Below are 15,188 nucleotides of genomic sequence, written 5' to 3'. Positions count from 1 at the left end.
GCGTTGTCACAAATAAATGAAAAACTACTTGTCATTGTAACTCTTTTCTGCAAAATTCAGATCTCTGTAAATTTGCAGTTGTCCTGAAAAAAAATAATAAAAAAGGTGGGAAGCTAAATAGATGGAATATTTAAAATCATCAGTTTTAAAGTAGTAGTTAATGTTGAGCACCTGGTTTATGACACAATGGTCTAATTTCAGGGGTGCATCAAGCAGCCAATATACTTAATAAAATTAGATACAAGTTCATGATACCTCTGAAAAATCAGGCCCTGGCATCTTGGAGTGAAGATACCTGCTGAAGCTGCTTGCAGCTTGGCATCTGTTTGGGACTCTGTATTCCCCTAGTATGAACTCACTGTCTTTGGTACTAACTTCCTTGCAAGATGTGGAATGTCTTAGCAAGGCTTATCATCTTTAGTAGTGTTTTAGTTAGTTTGTTTTAAAATTTATTAACAAGATACTGGCAGTTGACATATGTTGAGAATGTAGCTTTCACTTGCATATATAGATACTCAGTCACACATAAAACCTAACATAACTGAATTTTAACACTGTCATAGCAAAATTAGACTTTTCTTTTTAAAAGTACATCCTCACTTATTTCAGACTAGTAGGCAGAGAGATTAGAACCCTTGAAAGTGTTGCAGAAAAACTGGCAATAAACAAAGAGAAAGAATCACCAGGGTATCCTCATTATTGTGGTGGCATTAATTGAGTCATTTGGATTTACTCAATCCAAATGGCTCAAAGTTAAAGCCTGGAAGGATAATATTACTCTTTTTTTTTTTTTTTTTAATCAGATAGGCCCCACAAATCTCTACCACTAGTACAGCCAGACTGCCCAGTCTTCCACCAAAAACTGTGTGCAGCAGCTTGGTTTTCATACCTCTCCGATGCACGTGAGGATGTACCTGATTTTTCTGTTCTGAGCAGACATCTACTTCAGCTGTAAACTCTTCTGACATCTTTAATGGAGATAATTATAGTGCTCTGGGGGACTTTTGGCCTTTCCAAAAATAGATGGGAACAGGGAAACATGCATTTACAGGCAAAACTAGGAAGATGCTGGGGAGAATAGTGTCTATATTATGTGACAGCATCAAGAAAGTGCCTACTTCATCTCCAGGCCTTCATTCTTTTCTTGCTTCCCATGATTAAATTTCTGTCTTCCTGGAAATCTTCCAGTATCAAGCCATATTAATGGAAATCCTTGCATGCCCATATTATTTTCTGGTGTGATAACTGTGGAGGATCAGGAATGCAGTTTGCATCTAGTGACCCAGTGTGACACCTTAGCAAGATCCCAGTCAAAAATGTGCTGTTACATACCTGCCCTGTGCAAACCTAAGGATGGACACGGGTTTCTGTGGGATTTGAGGTCAAGCCATTATATTGCCTGCTTAAAGCTGAAACCTGGTTTGCTGTGATTCAGGAAACAAACTTTTCTCCAATTAAAAGAAAGTTACCAGTTGTTAATATTTATAAGCCAATCAGAATAAAATTTGTCCCCTAATGTTACGGAAAAAATGATGCATTTTTGTAGTGGCTTTAAATGTATTGAAATACTGAAAAATGAGCAAGGAAGAAACAAAATACTGCTAAGGGGAAAAATGCAAGCTGGGTGTTGGAAAGGTCTCTCCCTCCTTCTGATGGAGACAAATACCTTTCCTTGGTGGCTCCTCCTCACCTAAGGTTGCTTTGATGAACTATGCCTTTGATGAGGCCTGGACAACTCCACTGACCATAACGGAAATCTGAACAAATAGTTTTCTGTATTTATGAGACACTCGCATGAAGGTGAGATTAATCTTGCCAACCATAAAGTAGTTTAGAGGAAATTGGTTCCTGACTATTTGTCTTCGTGCAGAAATTCCCCTGCTGAGGCTTCATTTCTCTTCCCTGAGTCCACGAGTGCCTCCATTTGTGTCTCTACAAGCAGGATAAGTGCTTGTTGGCGCTCTCTCTCTCCAGCTGCGCTGCTGTGTGTGTCCATCGCCGGCACCATTTGCGATCTGACATTGCGTGCTCATGCCAGAGTGGCTCAGGCATATCGCCTCTTCCCTTCTTTGCCTCCAAAGTTCATATTCAGGAATTTGGCCTCTTCTGAGACAAGTCAGGATTGCATGAAACATTCCCATTTTCTCTTGAGCTGCTTGTTGACTCTACAGACGCCAGCTGAACCTCGCCACATCTCCGTTACATGGCTTTTAATGTACTGGTTTGATTAACAGTCTGGGACTGGAGAATTTTAAACAAGACACAGAAATAGGAGCCATCCACAGGAATTAATGACTGCTGCTCGAGAGCTACAGACCTGATGGTCCATTTTTCCTGTTTAAAAATGATATTTAACTTTACAGCTGTTACCAGCACGAGGAAGGAATGTAGTGACAACACAACCAAGTCCCTTAGACTGGGCCTTCCATTTAAAGCCTGGTGAAGTTGGGATCCCGTATGCTGAATTTGTTTCAATGGGAGGAAAGCAGCTGGTCTCAGCCTGGGCCTTATGAACAAGTGTTTGCATTCAGCCCCAGCAGTCACAGCACTGCTGCTCACTTGGCTGCAGAGTGATCACAGCCGAGGACCAGAGGATTTATTCAAGTCCAGTGAATCACTTGCTGCATGATATGTTCCCTTCCACTCAATAGTTCAGCCCCCCAGACTGCTCTGTTGTCCCCTGACGTGACATTTGGAGCGATGTCACGTTGCACTGGCAAAACTCAAGCAAGTGCTACAACAATATTAGCAGGCTGGAGCTGTTGCAGTGACCTGAAGAGGCATGTGCAGACATCAGTCATTAGGAGATCCCAGCCTCGCAGAACAGTCTAAAAGGCACCATTCTTGTAAGGAGTGAAGGAGGGAAATAAAATAAAAATAAAAAAAAATAAAATAAATAAAATAAAAATAAAATAAAATAAATAAAATAAAATAAAATAAAATAAAATAATAAAATAAAATAAAATAAAATAAAATAAAATAAAATAAAATAAAATAAAATAAAATAAAATAAAATAAAATAAAATAAAATAAAATAAAATAAAATAAAAAGCCCTTGCTTTGCAGAGAAAAGATACCTGCCAGAGAAGAGAGTTCTGGTTCTGAGAAATGCTGTTTTCCTTGTCCTCAGAACAAATGCAAGCTTCTTGAAAGACATCAGTAATAATTCCTTTGAGCTTCCCTTGCTTAACAGAAAAAAAAAAAAAAGGTTGATTATACACCTCTTATTTCTGCTTTCGATGAGCTTCCCATTTCATTAATGTTTTTTCCTGTCTGTCCATGGGCATGTCTACAGCTCCCACCTCTCGGCACTGCTCTGGGCTCCTGTGGCAAAGTGCATCCCCCAGCTGAGCTGGCTCAGGTGACTCGGTCCTGCTAGGGAGCTGCCTGTTGGCAAAATCTTGGCAGGCTCTAAAATAAAAGGGAAGAAGTCACTTCAGTGTGGAACAATGTTACCTTAACGATGATGTCTGGGAGACTTCCCCCAGTGCAAGCTTAAATACTTTCTGATGTTTTATTCAAACAAATGATGTGCAGAGACACATGTTTTAAGACTGGAGCAGGTAGAAAAATGGTCTCATTAAGTTGCAGAAAAGTAACTAAAAAGGATGGAAGATGCACTAGGTAACTAGATGCATAATACTCCAGGGACACCCAGGAGCATTTCCCAAGGCTACAACAATAAAATATGTAATCAGTAAGAAACTGTAGATACAAAAAACAAGATGAGCTCCAGGATTTGTGGAAGACTTTAAACCTGTTCAGAACAGAATCATTACGAAGGTCATACTGAGGTCAAAAAGAGAGGGAAATAGTATTAAAAGATTATGAATATTCAGAACATGTAATATTAATGTTCTCCTATTTCAGAAGATTGTTATAGAATTCCCCTCTTGCCTTTTACTTTGATATATTTTCATACAGAAAAGGATACAGCCTTCTAGCTTGACCTTTAGTGCAGTCTGTAAATAGCTATATTGTCACTATTACTTGGCCAAAACAATATTATTTATAACCACATTACCAAGTGCGAGACAGCCTTTAATGCCTTTATTCTTGTCAGATCACACCTCAACTCCAGCAGTCGCTGACGCTGTTTGAGGAGCAAGAGCTCGGAGCCATGGCGGTGTCACAGGCTGACTCCCGGAGCGCAGCAGGCGGCTTCTAAATAGGGACTGAGGTGCCAATATTTTGTACCTGTATTCAAGGGCATTACTACTACACTAGAGTCTGTTACTTTTACGTCCTCACCTTCCTCTTCAAATTGTCATTGCTGGGTTAGATCAGGTACGGAAATAATGATTGCAGAGCCAATAGTTACTGCCGATAGTATTTGTTGGCCATGCTGCAGACCAGAGCGTCGTTGCGATAACAGCCAGGCAAACAACCAGCAATCTCTTCCCATCCCAAAAGCACTGAGCATTAGTGCTAGAGGATGGGCAAGCTTTACCTCCAGAAAGCAAACCAAATATTTGGGTAACTTGGAAGTGTACCGCAGTGGATGATGCAAGGTGTGAACACTTGCACGTTAAGCTTTTTTTTTTTTTTAATTTTATTTTTTATTGTGATTCCTTTTAATTAATTTATTTATTTATTTATTATGATTCTAGATAATTTCCTGCTTGAATGTATTTTAAAAGAAAAACAATAGCCAGGAAAGAAGCCAGGAGGCTCTCACGGATAGCAAAGGCCATGCTCCACTCATATAGGCTTTTGATATATTACTTAAGTTAAATTAAAGATTCCGTAACTCATTTCACTTCATTAAAGCTACTAAAATAACAGTGCAACTTTTCAACAACGGGGATTAATTTTTGAAGCAGTACAGGGGCATTTAATTTCAATGCTTGATGTAACTTGATTGAATCAGACAAATGAAATAAGTGACCTCCATCTAGCAAGGTTATAGTTATAACTGGACTTATGTCTAAGAAGATTTGTGCTGAAGTACACAAGAATGGAAATTGCAAAGTAAGAAGCATACTAAAATATCATAAAAGGTGTGATAGACTTGCTTCTTAAACAGTAGGAAGGGCTAAGGGGGCTGTAAGGGTGATTAAATGCAGATTCAGATCAGGTGTTCACAACTGCAGCTTCTAGGCAGCCAGCTGTTCTCTGCTGTTAATGTGTTGTTTAATTTTAAACAAATGTTTTAAATTAGCTTAATTGCAATGCTTTAGGGGAAATGAATTTGTAGAACGGGGCAAAACAAATGTTGTCCATCATTTTTATAAAGGATGAGAGATTTCAAGTGCCCTCAATATTTAATACCTAAAATTAGATGTCATAGGAATGACATCTAATGCATGGAACAGTTACTTGACAAAAATACGGTTCATTTAAGGAGGATTAAATTGCACATAAAAGTTACCCACTTCTTTAGAAATTTTAAATTGTTAAAAAAAAAAACACCTCATTTTTTGTAAGAGTTTGGTCTCATGTTGTCTTTTTTTTTTTTTTTTTTCTCTTTACTCTCAAATTCTGAATATAATTAAATGTTTAGAGGATCAAGCCTTTCCATTGGGGTATGTCAGGCAGAATTACTTGTGCCTATGGCATCTGGGAATACCAGGACATGTGCAAGGAAATACCAAGCTCTCGCTGACCGGGCCGCAGAGGCCTGCTTGCCTATGGGGTGTGGGTTTCAAACATTAAAGCAACCGGGCTTGGACCAGCCACACAGAGGAGGGTGGAAGGGAAATACATTCTGGAGTGATGAAATCACTTTGGACAACTTAATGAAAAAAAAATGCTCAGATCCCACTGAGCCATTAAATGATTGATTTCCACTTGGAAGCACCCATCTCCTCTGACAAGCCTTTGACAAAACTGTTTCTTTAATTTCATGTGGAACGGTTTTTGACCAAAAGATTAAAAAGACTGCGGGGGGAAAGGGACAGAACAGGTTATGAGCCCAATAGACAGGAGAAAATGTGTCGTAAAAGAAGAATGAAGTTCTGCTGCATTCATTAAACACAAGGGTAGACCTTGCAGTTGTTTGGATTGCTTGATATTCACTTGTTGGCAAATGATGCTAAATTATATTTGCAGAAGGAACACAAATACTTTTAAATCTTCCAATATACAATTTAACATTTTCTTTTGATGGCTTTTTAAGTCCTGATATGTCAAGTAGTTTAATAGCAAAACATCAAAACTGATTTCCCTGAGATCACCAAGTAACTCCTTTTGGCTAATTTAGAGCTCTGAGGCTTCCATCAGGACCTTAAACCACAACGGTCAGCATGAGCTTGAAAGTGGTGTCCCAAAGGGCTCTGAATTCATCTGTTGACTCAGCTAGGCTACCATGGCTGAACATGCAAGGGTCCTACAAACCCTGGCATCCCTGATAACTCTAGTCACACTGTTTGAATTTCAAACGTTAATGCTCCAAATGCCATGTCACATTAGTTATTATTGGAGCCAAGCCCCCTCAAATACAGCCTTTGTTAAACTATGTAAAGAATGTGTTAATAACCTTATAGTTGCATTCATGTTCCAGCTCCTTGGGAGCACTGCTTTTTGTCTCATCTGTGACTTCTGAAATGTTTCTAAAATGAGCTGTAATGAGGCCAAAGAGGAAAGCTTGACTTTTGTTTTGTTTAAAGCCTTAGAGATCTATATCTAAATCCCTTCCCTGATTCGATCAGACGACGTGCCTCCCCTCCAGCCACGTTGTACAGGCCACCTCCAACGCGCTCTGGTTATTGCTAAGATAAGAGTTAGATCAGTACAATCTGTTTTCCCAAGGCCGGTGCTCAGAGCCAGCTGCTGATAGCAGCACTGGCAAAGGATAAGAGTCTGACAAATTCTGTGTTTGCTCTAGGAAGAAAGAGAGAAAGATCCCCTGGCTTCCTATGGAGACCCTCTGAGGGGTAAGAGCAGGGCAGGAGCAGAGGAGGGCAGGCAGTGTGGGCTCTGCGTGCTGGGGAGAACAGAAGAGCCACGACTGCGGGGATGGGAGCTGCTAAATCCTGGCTGCTATGAGCCAACGTGACTTTTTGCCTGGAGTGAACAAACCTGGAAAGACTTACCTTGGAATCAGCCTTCTTAGGGCATATCCTGGCTAAGGCTGAAATGAGAATGCAGAGATTAGGTCTAAAAATTCATATATGTGTGCTCTAGGGCTAATTAAAATGAAATCCTAATTCAGGAAGCTCTCATTCCCACAGACCACAGGCTTTAGCTGGGTTTTGCCACACACTACCAAATTGTCTCTACTCCTGAAGTAATCGTGCCAAGAAAGGAAATGGCATAGTAGTACCCATTGTACAGGTCCACAGCTTTCATTCAGTTCCTGTGGATTCAGTGACAGAATTAATTGCAAAATAAAATGCATGTAATTGGATTAATTAACAGTACATTTCAAGGTCCTGAAATGCAGAATTAGCCACAGGGGTAAATGTACAATGCAGGTTTTTCCTGAGAACAGAACCCGTGCTATTTTTGGAGCTGTATCTGTATCCCAATGAGGTGTGCCTTGCTTAAAAAGCTGCTAGGATAAGAAATGGGGCTTTGAAGGTGGAAGATAAATACCGTAATTAGGGCTGCAGGACAACAAAAGGATTATTCTTAAATGTAAAATCGTTTGAGTGAAGTCATATGAAAGATAATTATACCTAAAATTGCCTGTACAGGGTCTAATATTTTCTTTACAAGGACTTACAAGACTCATTGAATATTTATGGGCCTGGAACATAACACTGGATTAAATTTAAAACAAAAATCCAACTGTAATTTATTGTGATGAAATTCCCTAGCAGTTGTTGCCCCAACCTTTTAGCCTCACTAGACAGGCTTCATGCGGCAGAACACAAGCCCATGTGATAAATGATATCAAAGCTGAATGCCCTTGATTGATGAACGCTGCCTTGTTTGATAACTGTAAAACAGTCCTGAGGGCTGAGCTCACCACTATTTTGGCTTCTTTTTTTTTCTTTCCTTTTTTTCTTTTTATTTTTTTAATGCATATATTGCAGACGGGTTGTTTGTGCTGCTGGTATGGTTATCAAATGCAAATGAGCATGCTGTTTCCCAGATGCAGTTTTCACATTTATAGATTAAATACAGCCTGAAAAATCATATGTTAATTACATTCTGAGGGTGTAGCAGAGTTTCTCACTTGCACATGTTTTGTTTTGCCGGAAATAGCGCAAAATCCAGTTCAATGTATTTAGTTCCTTGCAGCTTGGTAATAAACATATCACACTTTGGAAAAAGCTCTCTGATCATTACTATTTCCAATCATTTACCATTAGCTCAATGCTTTGAAGTATAGCTGATTTCTCTCCCATGTTATGTATTTGTTTATTTGTTTTTAATAACCTGCATTTCTCAGAGGACAATAAATGCTATAGGAAATGGGCTGGAGGGAGGCCTATAGATCAAAGCCAAATAAGCAAAGTATCTGAGACACACTGGCAGAGGAGGTCTGGGAGATGTGAGAGGAACAGGATGCCCTGCAATAGGCTCAGTTTGTTAAAAAACAACGAAAAAAAAAGACCATTTATAGCTATTGCCTATAAATGTCCCCTACCACATACAACATGCTGAAAGTGTCGTAGGGGTTCCTCCGTTAGTGCATAGCTTGCTGTGGCTAAAAGAGGTGCTGCAGTCTCATGAGAGGCCCTGCTACTCGCTGGTAATGGAGGGAGTGACATGTCAAAAGAAAGATGGAGCTGCAGGTTTAGAAGCTGTTCAGTGATAGATGTTGGCTGGCGGCTTCTAAACTGACAACTAGTGCACGTGTATTTACATCTCAGCATGTCAAAGGACATGAAAAATATTTAAGAGAAATGTGCTTAAAAGGAAATGTAGCAATTCTCAGGTTTGAGATTAGGCCCATTTTGCCCTTGGAGATTGTGATGTCCCACGTTGCTGAAGGCAAGGCTGAGCACACTACAATAGAAGGGCGATATGTTTTAGAGAGATCAATACACAACATTCAAATTCCTTTCTTGTTTACTGTCTCAACAATTGTAAAATATCCAAAACACAGAGGAAAGCTTAAAACACACACTGAACTTCATTTTTACAAAGAAAAGTCTGACTCAATAGCCACTCTAATCAACAGAAAACTCACTGGTTCTCATTGGGGCAGGATCAAGCCTATATAAAGCATATAGTGTTTTCCAGTAAGAATTAAAAGTATGACACTCATTTTTCTATAAATACAAATTCTTTGATGAACAGTTATGAAATCAAACATATGTCCACAAATATTGCACTAGCAAAAATGATTATTATGGACTTCAAGCACAGATAAGTCTCCCTTTAAAACAGCCTGCTGCAGTATGTTACAATATATCCCGAGAACCACAAATGAGAATGAACAGTACCAAAATACACAGCAAATTGAAAATACCTTTGTTTTTTTTCCTTCATTCCATTTTACAGCTCTCATAAATCTTTTATTAAATAGGTAAATCACTGAGGTACCAAAGTAACTGGCAAATTAAGAGGTAGTTTACGTAACAAAACATTTCTGCCTGCAAGCACCTCTTGCTGCCAAGGACAGTGCTGAGCAATTCTGGTATCTGAAGCCATGTACGCTTATCAGTGCATTGCTAAACTACATGCTCTACTCCCAGGACCCAAGAAAAAATGCAGGCATGGGACTTTTCATCCATACTGGCTTATCTGAAAGGAATTCAGGTACGTGCACGGCAGCTAAACATTTCCTGTACTCTTGTTTTCCCTAAGCATCAACGCTCTGTTTGCTGTTTTGGCCCACAAATCTTTATGCACTCAATAGACATGTCCATCTTCTAGTCTTAAGAAAGCTTTCATCTTAATAATTTTGTACTCTGTACATGTAATTAAATGTGGTTTTATGAAATTGTATGTATGTCACATGTACCTGAATACATTCAGACTGGTATAATTGGAAAGCAAACTGGTACTGCATTTTGTTAGGATGTAACGATCATGTTTGACATAAGCTCTTTGTGGTTGAGTGCTCCACTGTGTACAAGAAATCATCCTCCCTTTGAGCCTTACAACAACAAAGAATTTGTGTCTGTTCGAGGAGTATATTTCTCCTGTGTGATCTTACAAAATGATACTGGTCTGTGATGAATTGGTACACTAGAGACTGTGTTGAATTAGATAAATTTGATAGTTTGAAGTAGCAGGCAACTCCTGTGATGTTGGTGTATTTGAATAGAATAATAATGCATGTCTTACCATCTCTTCTAAAAGAAACCCAGAGAAACCCAAAACTAATTATGTTTCCATCATTATTAGGGCACTCTACACAGATTGCTAGGTATCAACTGTAGTTCTGAGATTCACTGGAGTCCTAGGACAAGAGTCTGATAGGCTTTTCTTTCACATTCCCATGAGTGAAGTTTCTTCACATAGTCTTTGGCCCTTGTTACAATTTCTCTTTCCATAATGGGATCATTCATCAAACTCTTGGACAGCACAACAAACTCCTAAAAAAGATAAAGAAAATAATAAATTAAAGGTTCCTTGAAGTTCTGATGAGTCTGAAATAACTTGTACCTGTAGCATGATTACAGTAAAACATGTCATCTGTAAACCAATAAACAGAGCTGTTCAAAGTCATTTTTCAAGGTCAAGTACCATAGTTTATTTATAAGCAATGATCAATAAATAATTATCTTATATCTTTTATTCAGCCCACCAAGTCATTTAAAATCAAAGACAAATCCCATAGGTGTTAGGACAAGTGTAGGCAATGAATTTAATGCCACAAAAATTGTTTGCCTACCCAAGTGTTACAAAGCCACACTGGCTATAAATTAAATAATTCACCTGGTTTCCTGCATGGAGGATAGCTGGCATCAGATTATTTGATCTCAGCGCAACTAAGCTTTTATCTCATTGCTGTCGTAACATGTTTAGTTATTTTGTAGTGAGACTGAAAAACTCACTACATAAAGATAGTCACAGTATATAGATAGTCACAGTACAAAGCTAAGAGCAGGCATGCAGCAATAAGATCTTCCAGAGTTGTTGCATCTGGACAGTTACAGATCCAGCAGTGTAAGCTCATCAAGCTCTGCAAAAAAAGCCATATATTAATTTCTATTAACTGTATTTGGTAAAATACTAGACCTGGCAGATTACAACTATACCTTTGTCTGCTCCTCTGCCACTCTAATTTAGTTCAAGGGAAGAGAATTTGTGAACTTCAAACATATGAAAGGAGAGTTGATGTCTGAACTAATCTATTCTGAGCAGCTGATCTAATATTGTATCAAGAGACAACTTCCAATACTTTAGCTTGATTACAAATGGGCTCAGATCTTTGCGAAATATTGTCTTGGTTCGGCTCAGAAATCCAGATAGCTATTGTGCCAATGGAAAATTAAGGTAATACATTACTACACAATTGGTAGTACAGATTGGTGCATAAGGACACGGGGGACAAAAAAGGGTGGCAGAAAGGGGATATATTATTTACACAAACTGTCAGCTATGAAAGGAAGCATCATAAATAACACCAGCATTTATATCAACACTAGGGTTAACTAGCAAACTATACTTGAAAACCTAAGTGCACAGTGTATATAAACAAATACATAAATATAAAATCTTTGGTTACCACAGAATCAATGCTGCTGTTGTAATGAAAGTTATGGCTATGCATAATACATAACTATAGCATGACCCTTGGGAAACACTGATACGTGAAATCACATCGAACATGTTATAATCACTGCCTTGACTCTCACAGACAAGACAAACTATCAATATATGCATCACTGACATAAGATTTAAATAGTCAGAGATGCACATGTCAGTTCTGTTGGAAAGATTTGTAACCTTAGTTACAAACCTACAAAGGTAAATACCAGACGAAGATGATTTTCACACATGCATATTAACAATAACCTCAAATTTTACATGGAATCAGCACTACATTGTAATCTTTGCAGAGATGTTTTTCAACTTGCATGGTTAATAGGTGCAAAAAAGCCCCACTCCTTGCCCGGTGATCTCAGCACGTATTGCACCTCAAATGCATTTCACTAATGCCTGTTAGAAAACCCTGGCACAGCACACGCTCTCCCCTTTCATGTGCTGCAGAACTCCAGCCCAACTTCAGTCTCTGTCCACTCCATTCCCACACTCTTCTCTCATGCTGGCTCTGTCCACACAGCGCTGAGTGGCCTCTGGAATAGCCATGAGGGCCACACACATCAACCAGCCTGCCTTCCATCTGCAACTACCTGGCATTCAGGTATTTTCTAACACGTGAGTCTGGTCTAGAGAGTAGCCTGAGGCCACATCTATCAGACACTGCAGATCCAGCCAAGGACTCTGACTTCAGAGATCTGTTCTTTTCCTTCCTCCATATCTGCCAAGAATACAGAACAGGGAACGTGGGAACGTCTTACATGACTTATGCTGGTTTCATCCAATTGCCTGTCTAATCATAGTAATAAATACTGTTCACACTGAACTACATTCCAACTTTAATTTTATGCTCCTGTGGAGGATTTTATTTAAAGTAATGTTTAAAAATAATTTATGTAAATTACCTAAGAACAGAAGCAGCAATGTAACATTTCTTGACAGGTAGTCCTATTAGCGTTCTTTTAAAATGTGGATATAGAAGACAAAAACTTGGAAACATGTAAATGATAGAAGAAATGAGATCCTTCTTCACAGTTTCAATACTTAGTGCTGGGGATAATTTCAGGAAAATGCCAAACTGAGTCCAAAGCATAAAACTTGAGAAACTGCAGGAGTGAGAAAAAGCAAATGGAAAAACACTGGGGGACTGGGAATAAGGACTTCTCAGCTTTATCCCTACTTTCTACTAATCAAATGTGACCACCTACAAGTCACTATCACACTGGAAGCCAATGGGAAGATTTGCTGTGACTTATCTGGGTTTTGCCTTGTACTCCTGGAGCATCTGGCTTAGCTTGTTTTCAGTTTTGGTTACTGAGCTTTAGACAGCAATAACTTCGTTTATCAGGTGTCGTCCTTAACTCCAACTGACTTGCATTTCAGTCGTAATTTCATGGTGAGTCTGAAGCAGGGGCACTTGCAGAATGCAGACATTCAGAACTCAGAGCTCGTTCAGAAAATCAAGGATTTCATTTTTCTTTCTAGAAGCCTATGATATGCAAACTACTTACAGTGTGGTAATGTGTATAAATCAGCAGTTATGCTGTATTTCTGCAAGTGATATCTGCACAAATATTTGTGCACTCTCTTATGTAGTTAGACACAACCCAGAAGAACAGGGGAGATCATCTAATGTAAGTGATATTACGTGTGCCCTCTTTTTGCGTAGCACTTCAGCTCAAACACTGGTATTTTTCAACAGCAAGCATCCATAGCACATTTTTCTCCCAGTAAATTGACCAATCATCTTTAAAGGAAATGTCAGCTTCTCTATATAGTACCTAAAAGAAATTGTGTATAATATTTTGTAGGAGCCCAGAAATACCACTATCTGGAAGATAAAGCAACAAAATGAGTGAACTGAGAAAGGAGAACAAATATTCCTTCAATTACCATGAGAATTACATTGGTGCCACAGCTCACACATGATGAAAATAAGATGCATTGTTAATATATTATTTATATAATTAAAGTAATTCTGCAATTAAACCATTTCATATCAGCTTCAGCAGATAAAAGAACATGATTCTTAAATAGCAGAGAGTCACTCTGGGAAAGGCAAATGCCAGATCCAACTCAGAACGGCAACATACCTACCTAGTGGCAAGCAAAGCTCAGAAGTTAGATGGCACGTCTGTGTACTTCACAGGGCAATGGGTCAGTATTTCTAGGGGAGTGTAAACAGTGATTACTGGCACTGCACACATTGCAAATTAATCTATTCAGAACCAAGGTTCAAAGGTCTAAAACTTCAGCTGCATTCTGGTTTTAAGTCCTGGTAGGAACGGCATTGACTCACATTTGGCAGAGGAAAACAATGTGCATTCAGTGTATCACTGCCAGTACCCAGCTGAGCTGTGTTTCTCTCTTAAAACTTCAGAAGTTTTCTCTGCTAACAGTAGTCTTTCTGGATCCTGCTCACAATCAAATTCAGTCTGTGCTTGGCCCCTTGCTTTATGCCTTTGAAGTTTATTTACTTCCTTCTGTTTATTCAGCTCCTTCTGTGAGCTTTCACAGATGCTGGACACATAATTTTGAACCTTAGGATGCTGAATAACTCTTTGTGTCTTCCATTTTAACATGGTTTTGCCCAAAAGCAGCTGGCTATTCTTCTCTCTTACTTATCATTTTTTCTTTCAGGTCCCATTAACTCAGTGTCATATAGTCCATACACTTGCAAATTCAAGTAATGGCAGGATCAAGGCGTGATTTAAAAGTAAGGTGCACAGATGATGTAGTATCAAGGACAAAATGTTTCATAGCTTTCACCTTTACTTTAACTGCTGTTTCCATCTGAGTATTGTCTTCAGTGATCAGCAAGGCCTTCTCTATTTCCGTACATGAAACCTCAGCATTTGTGGAAATGGTTAATGATGACTACAATTTCCTACTTTCCTGTAAACCACAAAAGCTCTCTTTCATCAAGAATAGAAGAAGAATGCCAACAACATTCATGATTTAAAACGATATACATTTCATAACAGTCAGTTTCTATCCCTCTAATTTATCTTTCAAAAGATAAGGCAGTCCACAGACCAAACACAATGGCTCATATTTAGGCTTACCATATTGCAAAACTTTCCCACCCCAGTACAACTTGAAAATAAGCAATGTTTTCTACTCCTGATCTATAATACAGTCTATATCATCACAACCAAATAGGTTCTCTTCATCTGAAACAATTAAGATTCCTTTTACATTTTCTTAAAAATATTTGGTGCCTAAGCTTCTTCAGCAACAGACTTTCCCAACCACCTGAACAAAGTACCAATCTCTCCATACCATTAAAAGCATTTTCCCTAATGTGTAACACACTAGAATTTATTCTCAGTGTAATGAACTGCCTCCATTCGGATCTCCATTCAGAGTCCATACAGACTCACTTGATTTTCACAGATTTTCATTTATTATTTTTTTTCCTGTTTGTTTCTGGATTGTGGTCTGGTTTAGCTTTGGGCTAAAAAGAAGAATGGATTTCATGTGCTGAGCAGAATTTAACCTTGTCCTTCTTTTACTTGACTTTGCTGAGTATAGACTTGGACATTTTGCAGTGTATTCTTTTAGATCAAACTTTCATCCAG

General features: G+C 38.7%; 1 protein-coding gene across 2 annotated transcripts in view; it reads right to left on the bottom strand.

The window, feature by feature from the left end:
• Nucleotides 1–8,943: 8,943 nt before the first annotated feature.
• Nucleotides 8,944–15,188, bottom strand: part of GLT1D1 (glycosyltransferase 1 domain containing 1) — a 56,976-nt gene continuing 50,731 nt past the window's right edge. Inside the window, exons 12-13 of one of the 2 annotated variants that reach the window (XR_007159132.2) lie at nucleotides 10,780–11,026; nucleotides 10,302–10,436 (exon numbers count right to left, since the gene is read on the bottom strand). Coding sequence is in view for 1 of the 2 variants with exons in the window: in XM_048051139.2 (XP_047907096.1) it covers nucleotides 10,290–10,436 (147 nt within the window). In the remaining variant the exon portion in view is untranslated. Of the gene's footprint in view, nucleotides 10,437–10,779; nucleotides 11,027–15,188 lie in introns of both variants that reach the window. The other variant, XM_048051139.2, reaches the window with a different exon arrangement.

The sequence above is a fragment of the Anser cygnoides genome, chromosome 17 (genome assembly GCF_040182565.1).
Source record: "Anser cygnoides isolate HZ-2024a breed goose chromosome 17, Taihu_goose_T2T_genome, whole genome shotgun sequence".
In the NCBI taxonomy this organism is placed as follows: Eukaryota; Metazoa; Chordata; class Aves; order Anseriformes; family Anatidae; genus Anser; species Anser cygnoides.
The sequence above is the reverse complement of the archived record's forward strand: the minus strand, read 5'-3'. Positions and strand labels throughout refer to the sequence as shown.